This window comes from Schistocerca americana, chromosome 5, assembly GCF_021461395.2.
Source record: "Schistocerca americana isolate TAMUIC-IGC-003095 chromosome 5, iqSchAmer2.1, whole genome shotgun sequence".
Lineage (NCBI taxonomy): Eukaryota > Metazoa > Arthropoda > Insecta > Orthoptera > Acrididae > Schistocerca > Schistocerca americana.
This window is the reverse complement of record NC_060123.1, coordinates 565,661,690-565,679,686: the sequence shown is the minus strand read 5'-3', so window position 1 is coordinate 565,679,686 and position 17,997 is coordinate 565,661,690. Positions and strand designations below refer to the sequence as shown.

Genomic DNA, 17,997 nt, shown 5'->3' with positions numbered 1-17,997 from the left:
TTTTCTATTGGTGACTGTTGAATAACTGCTGCTGGCGTCCTTATACACCCGCGTTGCCTTCAATGACGTCACTGGCGATCGCTCCCGCTTCAACATTCCGATGGCCGGGTTCCAAGCCGTGCTTGGGTGTAGACTGCCTTGTTTATTGAAATCTCTGTCAGCAAAGAAGGGAAATGAAGCCGTCATTATGGTAAGAGCTGACTATGGCTCGAACATCCGGCTGATGCTGGAGGAGGAGACATATCATGAACAGTCAATATATCCAACATCTAGAATAACGGGAAAGACGCCGGAGCTTCTTGAGCGGTCTTCATTGGAATAAAACGTCATTAAAAACCTCGTCCCTCAGGCACCTCGACTACTTACATTATGGCCTTCCAAATGTTCATAATGAAAGCATAACCCTACGTCCCATCGTGTCTATCATTGGATCACCAACTTACAGGCTCGCAAAAATCTGGCCACTCTCCTTACTCCGCAGATTGGTCACTGTGTGCACCACATCAAGAACACGACCGACTTAAATGCTTGCAGCTTGGAGAAGGAGATATGATGGTCAGTTTTGATGTGGAGTCATTATTCAAGCGCATTCTCATCACAGATTCTGTAGATCTGCTTTCCAAGTTATTTGACGACACTGTTGTGGATTTATTTCAGCACACTCTGACGTCATCGTATCTTTTGTGTGATGGAGAACATTTTAACGAAAAGGACGGCGTTGTAGCCAACATGTTTACGAGTACTTCAAGGACATCGCCCTGGACACGGTTCCTGCAAAACCTAGTCATTTTTCGTTACGTCAGCAACACGTTCGTTACCTGGTTTCATGGACGTGAAAAACTAAATTCCGCCCGAACAGGTCATGAAGGTCCAACGATACCGACCGGCCGCCGTGTCATCCTCAACCCACAGGAGGCACTGGATGCGGATTTGGAGGGGCATGTGGTCAGCGCACCGCTCTCCTGGCCGTATGTCAGTTTCCGAGACCGGAGCCGCTCCTTCTCAATCAAGTAGCTCCTCAGTTTTCCTCACAAGGGCTGAGTGCACCCTGCTTGCCCACAGCTCTCGGCAGACTGGATGGTCAGCCATCCAAGTGCTAGCCCAGCTCGACAGCGCTTAACTTCGATGATCTGACGGGAACCGGTGTTTCCACTGCGGTAAGGCCGTTGGCTATGGACGTGAAAAGCACACAGAATTCTTGGACCACATCAACAGCTTCCATGATAACATCAAGGTCACGGTAGAGGTTGAGACAGATGGTGCCTTGCCTGTTCTTCACATCGTCGTCCGTAGCCACAATGTTTCCGGAAATCCATGTCTGCATGCGACCAGGTATCACCAACCATCGCAGGAAAGTTCTGTTCACAGGACCTTGGTAAGTCGAGAGGGAGCCATTTCAGACGCTGAAAACCTTACGAAGGAACTGAGCCACTTACGAAAGCTATTCTAGGAAAACGGCTGTAACAACCGCCAAATTTAGAAAGCTATCTTGCCGAAGTAACGCAAGCCAAATGTCCCTGAGGGGGACACAAAGAAGCTCGCGTTTCTGCCGTTCAGTAGCTGAATAATAGGAAATGTTAGACGGCTCGTAAAGAGTGATAAAGTCGATTCGGTCTTCAGGGTCCCAGAAAAAATTCAACTAATGCAGCCTGTGAAAACGATGTAGGCCTCAGAACTGTATGAAACCCCGTGTGGGTGTGGACAGTTTTACGTCGGACAGACTGTGCGCAATATTGAACAGCACCGGGTACAATACAAGAGATTTTATCACCTACGGTGTCCTGAGAAATCGTCTGTAGCAGAACATGCTCTAGAAAATGGACACCGTATTGCCATCGACAAACCGTCTGTTTTTACACGGACTAATAGTTTCTGGGCCAGCGTCATATAAGGAGCGAACTTTTGACAGCATTCTGAATAAAGACGGTGGCCTGCAGCTAACCACAGCTTGGAACGTGGCCGTCAGAAGGTTGAAGCGGACGCGGCAAGCGCGCAATGAAAAAATTACCACATTTGGCTCTGAGCGAGCATCAGTGACATCACTGAAGGCAGCACAGCTATATAAGGATGGCAGCAGCAATCATTCGACTTTCACCACTTGACAATGACAGAAGATATCTCGGCCTAAAGCTCGTGGATTTTAAACCAATCCACGCGCCTGGAAGCCCGAGAGAATTTTATGAGCATTGTCCTGTAAAAAAATGGCACCCCCCAGTACTGCCGCATGAGAGGGAACATATGAGGAAGCAGGATTTTCGTGACGTACAGTTGTGCCATCAGAGTTCCCTCAGTCAGTACGAGCCTGACCTGAAATCATACACGATGGCTTTCCAGACCATGACGCCGATAATAACATTGGTGTGCTTCTCCTAAACACTGGAAGATTGGGAATTCTGCCCAAGACGGCACCACACTCGCTGAGGATGGTCGTCTGGAGTAGAGCAGTACTGCGCCTCATCATCTAAACACAATCCGACGCCATTCATCGTGAGTCCATTGTTCCTGGTCACGGGACCACTTCAGACGCAGCCGTTTGTGTTATAGTCTTAACGCCAGCCCACCGATGGGGAGGTAACTCCTTGTGCGGCATCTCTTAGTCTCCGAGCAATGCTGAGAGATGACACAGAATGTTGTAAGGAGTCTATTACTTTTTCTCTGATGGCAGGCACAAGATGTGAAGGGTTTAAGATGTGCTTGGTGCACAACACGAAAATCTTCCTTTCTGGAGACCAGACGTGGCCGACCAGGAACATGCCTTGCCCTAACGTGCCATGCAGTCCGACGTCGAGTCGCTGTCGCATCAGTATGTCCTGGATATTGCACGATCCGACCAGTTGGCCAAATGGAGACCCACAATGAGGCCTCTTTGAACGCCTCTCAGGTACTGATGACGTTGTCTCACACGAGTATACGGCAGCTTCCTGTCCTTGACATTGATCACTCAGCATCCGACACCGTCCACGCTCCTTATACACCCTACCACGCCTTATGACAACACTTAACACATGCAACGGTAATGCTCTCTGATGGCCGTTGTGCCTGCCACAAAGAACATAACAGAACTCAGAACTCGCACGGAAGAATTTAGTTGTTTATTTGTCCCACTTTCTGTTCGAGAGCGCAACGGTCGAGAAATAGTAGCGAAGTAGGCTGTATAATAGTGACCGCTACGGGTCACAAAAGCAGATGATTTTATTTTGTGGACGGCTGGTTTGCGCTTGTGAATGTCTTCGGATGGTTTTACATCATTGTTGGAGACCACTGTTTAAATAAAAATCAGATAATGTGATGATAATTAAATAGACCCAACTGAAACAATTGGAAGTTACTAAGCGACATAGAAGTAGCAGTATTTACTATATTGTATAACACAGTTGATGTGTAAACAATCGAAATATTTTTGTAAAAAAAGGTGGTAAATGTAATATGGAAATGACGTGGACAGTCCAGCTGTATGTCAGTACTATAACGCAGGGTGGTCATAAATTATCTTTAGAAATTAAGGGTTTAATGTCTTTAAAACTATACTAGATATTAGCAAATGGTTTTCAATATGTGATGCAATTACTCATAAAGCTTTTTTCCTTATTCACACACACCAGTGTGTGCGTCCTTAGTGCGACGGATAATGTGTAGTTGGAATTCCGTTTTTCTCCACGTACGATTCGAGATCTCCACGGTGGCGCATTCAGCCGAATTACGAATTCGTGCCTTCAAGTCGTGCAGGTCTGAAATCTTGGTTCAGTACACCAGATCCTTTGCAAACGCCACAGGAAGAAGCCTAGTGGTGTGAAATCAGGGATCGTGGCGTCTGTACCTATAAGGCCACACACTGAGCTTTCTCCTATGGCGTCCACATTTTCAAGTTCAATTTTGCTTCAAAATTGCGTCACCTGCAAGGTAAAAATAACTTTATGAGTTGTCTTATCACCGTTTGTTAATACCTAGTATAGTTTTAAAATGATTGAAGTCTTAAGTTGTAAAGATAATTTATAGAAACCCTGCGCTTTATAACGTATGTACTCCCACTTGCTTCAAATGGATCTATTTAGTCATCATCGCATGATACGGCTTTTATTTAAAGAGTGATCGCCAATATTGAGCACAGAAACATGTAAGTGAATGTAAAACCACCTGAAGATGGGCGCAAGCCCGAAACCGTTCGTGCCTCAAACAGAATCATCTTCTATTATCACTGGTAGTGGTTATTATTCTCCACCCTATAAGGGAGTTCGACTGCATCCATTATGGATAGAATTGACTTAGTGTCAAACTCGTCCCATAAATCTCGTGCTAAGAACTTAATTCTGAATTGCAGAATAGTCACGTAGTGTCCAAGGAGTAGAAAAGCAACTGGAATCACTCAACAAAGGAAATTCCACTGGACCTGACGGGATACCAATTCGATTATACACAGAGTCCGAGAAAGAGCTTGCCCCCCTTCTAACAGCTGTGTACCGCAAGTCTCTAGAGGAACGGAAGGTTCCAAATGATTGGAAAAGAGTACAGGTAGTCCCAGTCTTCAAGAAGGGTCGTCGAGCAGATGAGGAAAACTATACACCTGTATCTCTGAGGTCGATCTGTTGTAGACTTTTAGAACATGTTTTTTGCTCGCGTATCATGTCGTTTCTGGAAACTCAGAATCTACTCTGAAGGAATCAACATGGATTCCGGAAACAGCGATCGTGTGAGACCCAACTCGCTTTATTTGTTCGTGAGACCCAGAAAATATTAGATACAGGCTCCCAGGTAGATGCCATTTTCCTTGACTTCCGGAAGGCGTTCGATACAGTTCCGCACTGTCGCCTGATAAACAAAGTAAGAGCCTACGTAATATCAGACCAGCTGTGTGGCTGTATTGAAGAGTTTTTAGCAAACAGAACACAGCATGTTGTTATCAATGGAGAGACGTCTACAGACACTAAAGTAACCTCTGGCGTGCCACAGGGGAGTGTTATGGGACCATGACCCAGTAGATAGTGTCGGAAGTTCCATGCGGTTTTTCGCGAATGATGCTGTAGTATACATAGAAGTTGCAGCATTAGAAAATTGTAGCGAAATGCAGGAAGATCTGCAGCGGATAGTCACTTGGTGCAGGGAGTGGCAACTGACCCTTAACATAGACAAATGTAATGTATTGCGAATACATAGAAAGAAGGATCCTTTATTGTATGATTATATGATAGCGGAACAAACACTGGTAGCAGTTACTTCTGTAAAATATCTGGGAGTATGCGTGCGGAACGATTTGAAGTGGAATGATCACATAAAATTAATTGTTGGTAAAGTGGGTACCAGGTTGAGAATCATTGGGAGAGTCCTTAGAAAATGTAGTCCGTCAATAAAGGAGGTGGCTTACAAAACACTCGTTCGACCTATACTTGAGTATTGCTCATCAGTGTGGGATCCGTACCAGATCGGGTTGACGGAGGAGATAGAGAAGATCCAAAGAAGAGCGGCGTGTTTGGTCACAGGGTTATTTGGTAAGCGCGATAGTGTTACGGAGATGTTTAGCAAAGTCAAGTGGCAGACTCTGCAAGAAAGGCGCTCTGCATCGCGGTGTAGCCTGCTGTCCAGGTTTCGAGAGGGTGCGTTTCTGGATGAGGTATCGAATATATTGCTTCCCCCTACTTATAGCTCCCGAGGAGATCACGAATGTAAAATTAGAGAGATTCGAGCGCGCACGGAGGCTTTCCGGCAGTCGTTCTTCCCGTGAACCATACGCGACTGGAACAGGAAACGGAGGTAATGACAGTGCCCTCCGCCACACACCGTTGGGTGGCTTGCAGAGTATAAATGTAGATGTAGATGTAGAGACTGCTTGTAGTGTGCAGCCGCGGCTCACCATCAGGTGTGGGGCAGCAGACGGCCATCCCGCAGCCGGCGGGACACGGGTGTAGCGAGTCCGCGGGGCGCGTGCGCAGACAGCGCGCGCACAGTGGGCGGCCGCTGGCGGCGGCTGCGGTGGCGCGCGGCGCCAGCACGAGCGGCGGGTCCCTGAGCAGCAGGTGGCCCGCAGACAGCGCCCGCTGCGTCGCCAGGCCGCGGCCTTCCACCGGCGACGGGAACAGCCGCCAGGGGCCGGCGCACCCCGAGTGCTGCCGCAGCAGCCGCTCCGTGTCCTCCAGGTCCTCCTCCTCCCCCTCGCTCCAATCGCATACCTGCACAGTTACAGTACAAGCGGCCACCACGTCAAACAGCTTAAACGGCGACTGACATTTATTTACAACGTTCGTTAAATATCGAGCAAAGTGTTTCCGTAATCCCATTTACCACCACAATATCCAAGATAAAAACGTTAACTACGCTTCTTTAAAAAGAAGTATCCTGTTTTTACTCCAGAATATAATTCGCTACTGAGATAAAAGAGTAACATTACTTCTGAAACTGTAATTTTTCTGTAGCTTTCTTATCTTATTTGGTTTCAGGCAGTTGACCTTAACCCTATAAACACTTGAGGAAGGGTATATGGCCACGATAGAGTCCATTATCTCGTGCTAAAAATAAAATGTCTTATCTCTGCGGTTGTTGTTGATGAACATCAACAAAAGCAAAACGAGGATAATGGAATGTAGTCAAATTAAGTCGGGTGATGCTGAGGGAATTAGATTAGGAAATGAGACGCTTAAAATAGTAAAGGAGTTTTGCTATTTGGTGAGCAAAATAACTGATGATGGTCGAAGTAGAGAGGATAAATGGCAAGGAAAGCGTTTCTGAAGAAGAGAAATTTGTTAACATCGAGTATAGATTTAAGTGTCAGGAAGTCGTTTCTGAAAGTATTTGTATGGAGTGTAGCCATGTATGGTAGTGAAACATGGACGATAAATAGTTTAGACAAGAAGAGAATAGAAGCTTTCAAAATGTGGTCCTACAGAAGAATGCTGAAGATTAGATGGGTAGATCACGTTACTCATGAGGACGTATTCAGTAGAATTGGGGAGAAGAGGAGTTTGTGGCACAACTTGACCAGAAGAAGGGATCGCTTGGTAGGACGTGTTCTGAGGCATCGAGGCATCACCAATTTAGTATTGGAGCGCAGCGTGGAGGGTAAAAATCGTAGAGGGAGTCCAAGAGATGAATACACTAAACAGATACAGAAGGATGTAGGTTGCAGTTAGTACTGGGAGAAGAAGAAGCTTGCACAGGATAGAGTAGCATGGAGAGCTGCATCATACCAGTCTCAGGACTGAAGACCACAACAACAACATCTCTGCGGTACACAAATCGTCGAAAGCAGATATTAATCTCTTCAAAATTCGTGGTGGTGGTGGTGGTTAGTGTTTAACGTCCCGTCGACAACGAGGTCATTAGAGACGGAGCGCAAGCTCGGGTTAGGGAAGGATTGGGAAGGAAATCGGCCGTGCCCTTTCAAAGGAACCATCCCGGCATGTGCCTGAAACGATTTACGGAAATCACGGAAAACCTAAATCAGGATGGCCGGAGACGTGATTGAACCGTCGTCCTCCCGAATGCGAGTCCAGTGTGCTAACCACTGCGCCACCTCGCTCGGTCAAAATTCGTATTGGCACAAACACCAGATTATTATAGAGACTATATCGACATCATTTTTAATCAACATAAATACTGTCCCGTGTTTGATCTCATCCACTGCTTAAAAGTTGAATCAAAAGTATCAGGAACGGCTGCTGAAGACCTCGCGATTAGGAGTCACATTCGCTCTGCCAAAGACCTTGTACAAGAGCGAAGGGGGGGGGGGGGGGGGGGGAACGAAGATGGGGGCACGCTATTGTCCTTAGGGTGGGAAACTGCCCCTAAAAGGTGGAAGGATCAGCAATGATCAACGGCACGAAGACACCGAAGGCAACGGAAACCACTGCTTTACAGACACACAATGTTCATCCACAGAACATGTAGACTGTAAGTGAAAAAATGTCGTGAGGATCTCTCCATTGGCAGAATATACCTGTCCTCGTCTCCTGAAGCGGACTGCCAAATGGGAGCTAGCCAAGAGAAATAGAATGAATAACAAACAAAACCGTAACAATCTACGAGCCGTAGCGTAAAATATTAGAACGTGATAAGAAAATTAGAAAACCTGAAAGTGTAAATGAATAGGCTCAGTCTACATACATTGACCGAAAAAAGAAGGTAGCAGCAGGAAGGAGTTGTGCGACATAAGCGAAAGCTAGTAGGTGTGTTTCTACACTACTGGCCATTCAAATTGCTACACCACGAAGATGACGTGCTACAGACGCGAAATTTAACCAACAGGAAGAAGATCCTGTGATATCCAAAAGATTAGCTTTTCAGAGCATTCACACAAGGTTGGCGCCGGTGGCGACACCTACAACGTGCTCACATGAGGAAAGTTTCCAACCGATTTCTCATACACAAACAGCAGTTGACCGGCGTTCCCTGGTGAAACGTTGTAGTGATGACTCGTGTAAGGAGGAGAAATGCGTACCATCACGTTTCCGACTTTGATGAAGGTCGGATTGTAGCCTATCGCGATTGCGGTTTATCGTATCGCGACATTGCTGCTCGCGTTGGTCGAGGTCCAATGACTGTTGGCAGAATATGGAATCGGTGGGTTCAGGAGGGTAATACGGAACGCCCTGCTGTATCCCAACGGCCTCGTATCACTAGCAGTCGAGATGACAGGCATCTTATCCGCATGGCTGTAGCGGATCGTGCAGCCATGTCTCGATCCCTGAGTCAACAGATGGGGACGTTTGCAAGACAACTACCATCTGCACGAACAATTCGACGACGTTTGCAGCAGCACGGACTATCAGCTCGGATATCATGGCTGCGGTTACCCTTGACGCTGCATCACAGACAGGAGCGCCTGCGATGGTGTACTGAACAACGAACGACAAATGGCAAAACGTCATTGTTTCGGATGAATCCAGGTTCTGTTTACAGCATCATGATGGTCGCATCCGTGTTTGGCGTCATCGCGGTGAACGCACACTGGAAGCGTGTATTCGTCATCGCCATACCGGCGTATCACCCGGCGTGATGGTATGGGGTGCCATTGGTTACACGTCTCGATCACCTCTTGTTCGCATTGACGGCACTTTGAACAGTGGACGCTACATTTCAGATGTGTTACGACCCGTGGCTCTACCCTTCATTTGATCTCAGAGAAACCCTACATTTCAGCAGGGTAATGCACGACCGCATGTTGCAGGTCGTGTACGGGCCTTTCTGGATACAGAAAACGTTCGACTGCTGCCCTCGCCAGCACATCCTCCAGATCTCGCACTAACTGAAAACGTCTGGTCAATGGTGGCCGAGCAACTGGCTCGTCACAATACGCCAGTCACTACTCTTGATGAACTGTGGTATCGTGTTGAAGCTGCATGTGCAGCTGTACCTGTACACGCCATCCAAGCTCTGTTTGACTCAATGCCCAGGCGTATCAAGGCCGTTATTACGGCCAGAGGTGGTTGCTCTGGGTACTGATTTCTCAGGACGTACGTGCCCAAGTTGCGTGAAAATGTAATCGCATGTCAGGTCTAGTATAATATATTTGTCCAATGTATACCCGTTTATCATATGCATTTCCTCTTGGTGAAGCAATTTTAATGGCAAGCAGTGTACATCCGAAAGATGACGTACATTAAAATTTCACGCCAGTCGCATAAGAGGGGCGCTGGCAGCGCCGCTATGATGATGAATATCGAGTTCGATTCAAACACACGCTGTAACGGTCATGACCGTTAGTTACTTTTCAGACTGGTCGTGGTGAGCCTTTAAGGTGGAAAAGATGCCATTATCAATACCTCACTGAGGTCGTGTAATAGAGCTACGGGCTACTGGATGCCCCTTCTCGACGCTTCAGAAACATTTGGCAGGAGTGTAGCCACTGTACATGATTGCTGGCAGTGGTGGTCATGAGAATGTACAGTCGCAAGAATAACGGGCTTGGACGGTCACGTGGCACCACCGAGAGGGGAGACCATCGTGTCCGATGTGTGGCTCTGGTGCAAAGTATTGCATCTGCAACAGCAATTGACACCACGGTGACATAATGAACTGTTTCAGATCGGTTGCTTAAAGGACAGCTTCGAGCCAAACGCCCTGCAGCATTTTATTCCAATTAACCCAGACCACCGTCATTTGCGGCATTAATTGTGTCAAGTGGGAGCTCATTGGACGGAAGAGAGGATAGCTGTTGTCTTTTCTGACGAAAACCGGTTCTGAATTGGCGACAGTGATAGCCGTGCTTTGGCTAGAACGAGTCCAGTTGAGGACCTGCAACCAAACTGCCTGCGTGTTAGACACGCCGGGCCCACACCTGTAGTTATGACCTGAGGTGATTGCAAATTTCTACGTCAGTCTGTTGGTTCGACCTGTTGTGCTGCCATTCATGAACAGCATTCCAAGGGGTGTTTTCCTACAGGATAACGCTCGATCACATACCTTTGTTGTAATCCAACATGCTCTAAAGAGTGTCGACATGCTGCCTTGACCTGCTCGATCTGTCTCCGATCGAAAACATATGGGACATCATCGGATCAGAACTCCAGCGTCATCCAGAACCATCAATAATCATCCATTTATTGACCGATCAAATGCTACAGGCATGGAACTCCATTCCACAAACTGACACCTGTACAACACAATGCATACACGTTTGCATGCTTGCGTTAAACATTCTAGCGGTCTCACCGGTTCTTAATGTAGCAACATTTCATATTCGCAATGGCTTATCTCGCGCTTATATTAACCTGTGATCTTGCAATATTAATCGCTTAATTTTGTTACCTACGCAACTTTACTCCCGTAATCTGAATAATCTACACTGATTATTCTTTGGTGTTGCGATTTTTTTTACATAGCATATATTGTGGCGTCAGTGCAGAAAAATGGAAAGAAGATAAGTATTTGTGGTCAGACTAATACGGGGTAATATCAATATCAGGGGAAATATTGTAACGGGAATAGGATTCGTTATTAAGGTAAAGCAGAGCATGAGTTATTGTGAACATTTCAGTAATACAATTACTCTCATCAGAATCGAAAAAAAAACTCGTCATGAACAATATTTGTGACATACATTCTGACGTCGCAGGTAGAAGATGAAGAGATAGAAAAAATATGTGAGGATAGTGAACGTCTCAGTCCGTAAATGAAGATGAAAATCTAGTAATCGTGGGTGATAGGAAGGCTGTAGTAGGAGGAGAAATAGGAGAGGAAACGAGCCCGTTAATAGGCACGAGAGAGGAGAAAGCTTAATTGAGCTCTGTAATAATGTTAACTAATAATACAGAATAAGTGTTTAAATATCACAAGAGATGGAAGAATATCTGGAGGAGACCAGCAGACACTGGAAGTTGCCAGCTGGATGACAAAGATTCCGAAATCCGATACTGAATTGCAAGTTGAATCGAGTTCCAGATGTGGACTGAAATCACAATTTACTAATAATGAATCTTCCAGATAAACCAGTCTGGGAAGCAATAATTTACTGAACTACTGAAGAATGATCGGAAGCGTTTGAAGTTCACTAAGGCTGTAGATATTGCGATAATGAATACCACAAGATGCAGTTAAGATGAAGACGAATGAACATCTCCAGAAATGGCAGTGGCAGCTGAACAGACAAATATGAATACAAGGAAGGTAATTGCTAAGAAATCTAGTATTACAGAAGAAATACTTCAATTTATCGACGAAAGAAGGAAGAACAAAAATGAGCAGGAAACACAGGAATAAAGCAATATACGTTACTTATTAATGAAGTGAATAAGAATTACAGGGAAGCCAAAACGAAATGATTTCAGGAAAAGTGCGAAGAAATCGATAAGACGATTGCCGTCGGTAGGACTGATGCAACTGAGTCAAAACAACCTTCGGTGAAATTAAAAGCAAGGGCGTCAATATTAACAGTGGAAGATGAATTCCGCTGTGAACGTAGAGAAAGGACAGACACGTGGAAAGAGTACACTGAATGCGTTTACGAAGGCAAAGAACTGTCTGATGTGATAGAAGAAGAAATGGAGGTCGATATGGAAGACACAGAGTATCTGATGTTAAAGTTTAACCGAACTCTGTACGACTTGCGATCGAGTAAAGCGTAAGATACCGATCACATCCCTTCAGATTTTCTAAAATCATCATAGAAAGTTGCAACAAACAACTGCTATCGTAAGACATAGATCACACCCCTTCAGAATTTCTGAAATCATCACAATAAGTTGAAACCAAACGACTGTTCAAGTTCGTGTGTTGACTATAAGATTGGAGGCATACCATCCAACTTTCGAAAAAATATCATCCGTACAATGCCGAAGTTAGCAAGTACAGAGAAATACTAAAACTATCCCACAATCAGTTTAGCAACTCATGCCTCAAAGTTTGCTGGCAAGAATAGTGTGCAGAAGAACTGAAAATAAAATTGAGGACCTTTTATACGACGGTTAGTTTCACTTCAGGACAGAGAGGAAAGTCTGACGGTGCGCTTGATAATGGAAATAAGACGGAAGAAAACTATACACTTTCGTATAATCTGTTGACCTAGAAACAGCGTTCGACAATGTAAAATGTTGCAAGACGTCCGAAATTCTCAGGAAAGTAGGTGTAGGCTATAGGAAAAGGCGGGAAATAATATACAACATGTGAAAGGTTATGCTGAAGGAATTAGATTAGGAAATGAGACACTTAAAGTAGCAGATGAGTTTTGCTATTTTGGAAGCAAAATAACTGATTATGCTCGAAGTAGAGAGGATATGAAATGTAGACTGGCAATCGCAAGAAAAGGGTCTTCGAAGAAGAGAAATTTGTTAACATCCAGTGTAGATTTAAGTGTCAGGAAGTCGTTTCTGGAAGTATTTGTAGGGAGTGTAGCCATGTATGGAAATAAGAGACGGACGACAAACAGCTTAGACAAGAAGAGAATAGAAGCTTTTGAGATGTGGTGCTACAGAAGAATGCTGAAGATAAGATGTGTAGATCACGTAACTAATGAGGAGGTACTGAATAGAACTGGGGAGGAGAGAAATTTGTGGCACAACCTGACTAGAAGAAGGGATCGCTTGGTAGGATACATTCTGAGGCATCAGGGGATCACCAATTTAGTACTGGAGGTAAGCGTGAGTGGTAAAAATCGTAGAGGGAGACCAAGAGATGAATACAGTAAGCAATTTCAGAAGGATGTAGGTCGTAGTAGTTATTCGGAAACAGACAGGATAGCGTAGCATGGAGAGCTGCAGTCTTTGGACTGAAGACCACAACAAGATGTAAAAGAATCAAGGGCAAAAATAAGAACGAAAGACCGGAAAAGAAGTGTTCGTTTTAGAAAGACAGCGCTTGAATCTTTTGTCGCTACTTTTCAATCTACACTTCGAAGAAGCAAGTATCGTAATAACAGCAAGGTTCAGGAATGGGATTAAAATTGATAGTGAAAAGATGTCAGTGGTAAAATTCGCTAATGACATTGCTGTCCTGAGTGAAATTGAGGAAGAATCGCAGCTCGTGTTAAATGGAATGAACACTCTAATGACCAGGTGTTATGGCTTGAGAGAAAACCGAAGAAACGCGGAAGCGTAGCATCAAAATTGGAAACCACGAAACAGACCCAGTGAAGGAATTCTGCTACCTTGGAGGCAAAATAACAGATGACAGACGAAGCAAGGAAGACATAAAAAGCAGACTTTGTACAGGCAAAGAGGGCCTTGCTGGGCAAAAGAAGTCGTCTAGTATCTGACATTGACCTTAAGCAGAGGACATAATTCCCCAGATTACACGTTTGGAGTATAGTAATGTATGGAAGGGAAACACGAAGGTTGTGGTGAACCAGAGCACATACTTGTGACTACATGGCCACAAATACACGGTTCCAGTTTTGATTACAGTACTAATTTTTTAAACTGACTGAGATGTTTCCCTTCTTTTTCTAAAGTCATGTTGTGAAAAATGTTAAGAGTTTAAAGACTTGAGTTATATACTGAAACAAGATGAATGTGAGTCTGCGAGTGTTATGAAATCTACATATGCTGATCTGTACTTACAGGCTCCACACCGTTGCACTGTGGGGACGCGTCAGCTTCTCCATTGCAGAAGTGGTTGCTCTTCGCCTGAGAATTCAGTTCTTTGGCTGGAAGGAGACTCTTATGCTTTGAGTGCAACGCTACACGAGTCTCCTCACTATCCTGTAACTTTTTCTCATTTTGTGTCACAGTCTCCATATTTTCTGGGATTTTCAAAGGAAACCTTGACCTGGAAGATTTGTCCTCGAAATCACTTTGTCGTTCCGCATTAACTGACTGTCAAAGCTCTAAGTTTTGTCAGTACACCTTCACCGAAATGGACTTGACAAGGCACCAGATTATATCAACGATGAGCTTCCAAAGCTATTTCCGCTGAAGGCAATCTCGTTCACCTGAAAAAAGCACGTGCCATCAATGTAAATAATTCCACAAACTCCCATTCTACATTTATAAGTGACAAAAATAAAAAAAATCGCTATTTTTGTATTCTTTAGTCCAAAGACTGATACTAATTTGACACAGATCACGCTAGTCTACTCCCTGTAACACAGACCCGAAACTGGCAACAGAGAATTGCCGAAACTGGTAATTTATGTGGATAAATGATTTTAACGTTAAATGAAAAGCGCTAGTTTGATTTTGTTCTGTAGTATTTCTTTTACTGTGTTAACTCGTATTCGGCTTACAACACCATCTTCAGACATTAACTGACTATTGTCACCGAAAAAGTTACAATGTTTGTAAACGAAGGCCACACCTACCAGGGAGAGTCCCATGTCATTCACTTAGCAAAGAAAGGCAAAAACCTCAGCCTGATGGAAGCCCTAGAAGTTAATAAACATCTATCTCAGAGTCCAGATCTAATCTTAAATGACCTATCGCAGGTTAATACTTCTAAACTTCACATAATGCTCTCTGTTTCGCGTTACTTTGCACATTGTCTGTTCCTACGTATTCCCCCATTTTCCCGTATTCATTGAGTTCTTTGTTATATTAAAATTATCGATGTAATTCATATAGACCGTAGTTACAATTGTTAAATCTTTCTTTTATCTGGTACTTGTATTACTTTCCAAGTTTAATACCTCATGTAGCTGTCTCATCAAGTAAGGTGTTAATTTTACTTGGTTCATTTATTTCATGCAAACTGTTACATAGGCACAGCTTTGAGTATAATGTTAATGTTTTTCCTGTTTGCTTCTTTCATATTGTCCACTTTTTACTTTTTAAAATGCAGTACAACATCCCTGTATGTTTTCCCTCGCACTCCTCTATTTTCCTGAATTTATTTATTTCTGTTTATCTTATTGAGGTTGGTGAAGTTCCTCATATATTCTGCTGTTACATTGTTAATTCTTTCTTTTAGTTGTGTGTCACTCTCCATGTTTTATACCTCATGAAATAGCATTGTCAAGTACTAATTTTATTTTACTTAATTGGATTTGTTTATTAATATAAACTGTTATATAGGTTAATGTACCAGTTTCCTGTTTCTCCCTTTATATTTATTTACTGTTCACATTTTTACTTTTTACATTGAGTTACCACCACTGTCTCAAAGATGTTATTTACTGTGTATTTCGTCTTCACTCTAGATGTATAACTTTTTTTTCAGTGTCATTTTCTAACGTTGTAACTTTTTTAGCGACAATAATCAGTAAATGTGTGAAGATGGCCTTGTAAGCCGAAAAACCGGTTATCATAATAAAAGTATTACTGTAGAAAAAAAACTAGCGCTTTTCGCCTATTATACCGTTGTTCTACCAGGAATCGCCTGAAGATTCAGTTAACATGAGTATGGTTTTGAGGTCAAAACAACAACTGTGTAAGCTGTAAATATTTTTTGGTTTAATGTTGCAATCTTATCACAGAAATACACGCATTTACACAGTTTACAATGTGACAATATTACGACACTTGTCAAATGAAAGCATCTCGTTCTCAGAAAGTGAAATAATCCTAAACACAACAATGGTAAATTTTAACTAGAACTACCTTTACAAAATTATTCTTAGGACTATATCATGACGTTGGCCAGTACTACGATAAATCATCCGATTCTGGTTCAAAGTTCAGTACTATTAAGGATGACAATCAAGTCTACAGAGGATGGTTAGTTTTGTGACATGGGTCGCTCGAGTTTACAGCGGATGCAAGTGGGTGAACCAACAAATTTACACCTTTGCTTGCGGCATTTACCTTAGCTGCTATGAGCTGTCATCTGCATGCTGCTCTCGCCCACTGAAATTCCTATAAAAACTAATTAAGCCTTTGCTGGTTTTTTTCAGCAGAAACTCCATGTTCCTCGTTATGTGAGAAAACATGTACTCATCCCTAGTCTTTGAATATGGCGATATGCACGCGCACGGTTGGAGCAGCGTGCATATTAAAAAACCCTCTCAGTCCTCGCAAGGACAATTAACTAACTGGCTGGTTCGTCTCAACGACGCTTCAGCTAATATCTAGCTGAATGTCAGCTGCAGTGAACGCAGTGTTCATTCAGATTTCTCCTCTGTGTAGTACAGAGCGTTATGCACTCCATCCTGCACTCGACGCCAGTTCAGAGAAGTGTCCTCGAAAATTTCGCTCTTGTCTTTTACGTAGCCGAACTGTCTCCCCACCTGGGTTCTTTCGTTCTCCACGTCACGGCTTTTTTTTCGAGCAATAGGAACATTCCTCTTATTTTGTGAAAACTCTCTCTGCCAATCGCAAGGGCCCTACAATTGAACTGCGTCGAAATCTCGGCACTTTACTCTTTCCTAGTTCGTTTCCGCCAATCGGACGTTTTGTGCTCGCTCCAGATGCCTAAAAGCTACATGCATACATCACATGTGTACCATTCGCTGTTCACGTGATCGACTGCGTCACTGGTTTCTGTTCGTATCCGCTTGGAACTGCGAAAAGCTTCTTTCTGTCCTACTTCTGGTGGTCCGCTACTTGCTCCCCAGTATGCGTCACCTGTCCACTCGCTGACTCCCGCTGCGGGACGCCCTCTAAGAGATTTTCATGGTGCCTCCCATGGTGTGGCCTCTGCTTCTGTCCACACTTGTTTCCACACAAAACGTTTTCTCTCGCTGCTTGTTTCACCTTCTGCTCAATGACATGCATTATATAGGAGCAGTGTGTTAATACCGTCGATTGAGTGTCATCCCTTTTGCATTACATACTTGTCGGCAAATCTGCTCATTACCGCCGAAGTAAGTTGGGTGTCAGATTCACCTTCCTGTTACGATGTATAAAAATCTTATGTAAGGAGAGAAACTGACCTTCATTTATTCTGCTACCTTACACAAGATTTTGGTGACGTTGGCAGCTGAAACATTTGGTGTTTGTACTCCCTGTAAGCATCTACATCTCTGTACAACTACTGGAGACTACGCCCATTTGAACCTGCTTATTGTATTTGAGCCTTGCTATCCCTTTAAAATTTTTAGGCGCAACAGTTGGCTCCATTACGAAATTCCTTTTTCTGATACCCTTAGTTGAAGCCAGCTATTCCGGTTATGTTCTTCGTCCATGGTATCAACTCTCGTGCTACTCTTGAACAGCGGTTATACACTTTGCGCAGAAGGTAATGCAGACTGCAGCATCATTGGATTACGTGTAGTGCTTTCATGCAGAACTGAAGTCGTTATGACATATTCTCTTTGCATGTCTGTTACTTTATTATTTCTTTAGTTACTGTTGTTTTTATGGTACTTAAATCTGATGTCGGTCTGGGGGATGCTCTTCTACGATTGACTGTTGTGGGTACTTATATTTTACCACCGAAGATTTAGTCATACAGTGAACCAAAGTTTCTTGTGCTTGTATGCTACGTCTGCGTTTACTGAAAATCAGCTGGCAGTTTTTGTACCAAAAACTGTTCGCCAGAAAATCTTCGTTGCACATAATTCCACTGTCTATACTACCACATTTCACAATGGTCAATAAATTAGCGTATCAGGGACAAACTCTGGAGATGTCTTGTGTTTGGGACAGGTTGGAGTTTGATCATTCCGTTCTACCATGGCTGAGGAGCGTAGCATCACTCAGGTGT

General features: G+C 43.9%; 1 protein-coding gene across 1 annotated transcript in view; it reads right to left on the bottom strand.

Annotated features, from left to right (window-relative positions):
* Positions 1–5,894, bottom strand: part of LOC124616538 (SET domain-containing protein SmydA-8-like) — an 80,294-nt gene extending 74,400 nt beyond the window's left edge. The window contains exon 1 of the mRNA XM_047144856.1: positions 5,846–5,894. Within this exon, the coding sequence (XP_047000812.1) occupies positions 5,846–5,848 (3 nt within the window). The 5' untranslated portion in view covers positions 5,849–5,894. The remainder of the gene's footprint in view (positions 1–5,845) is intronic.
* Between the last annotated feature and the right edge of the window lie 12,103 nt (positions 5,895–17,997).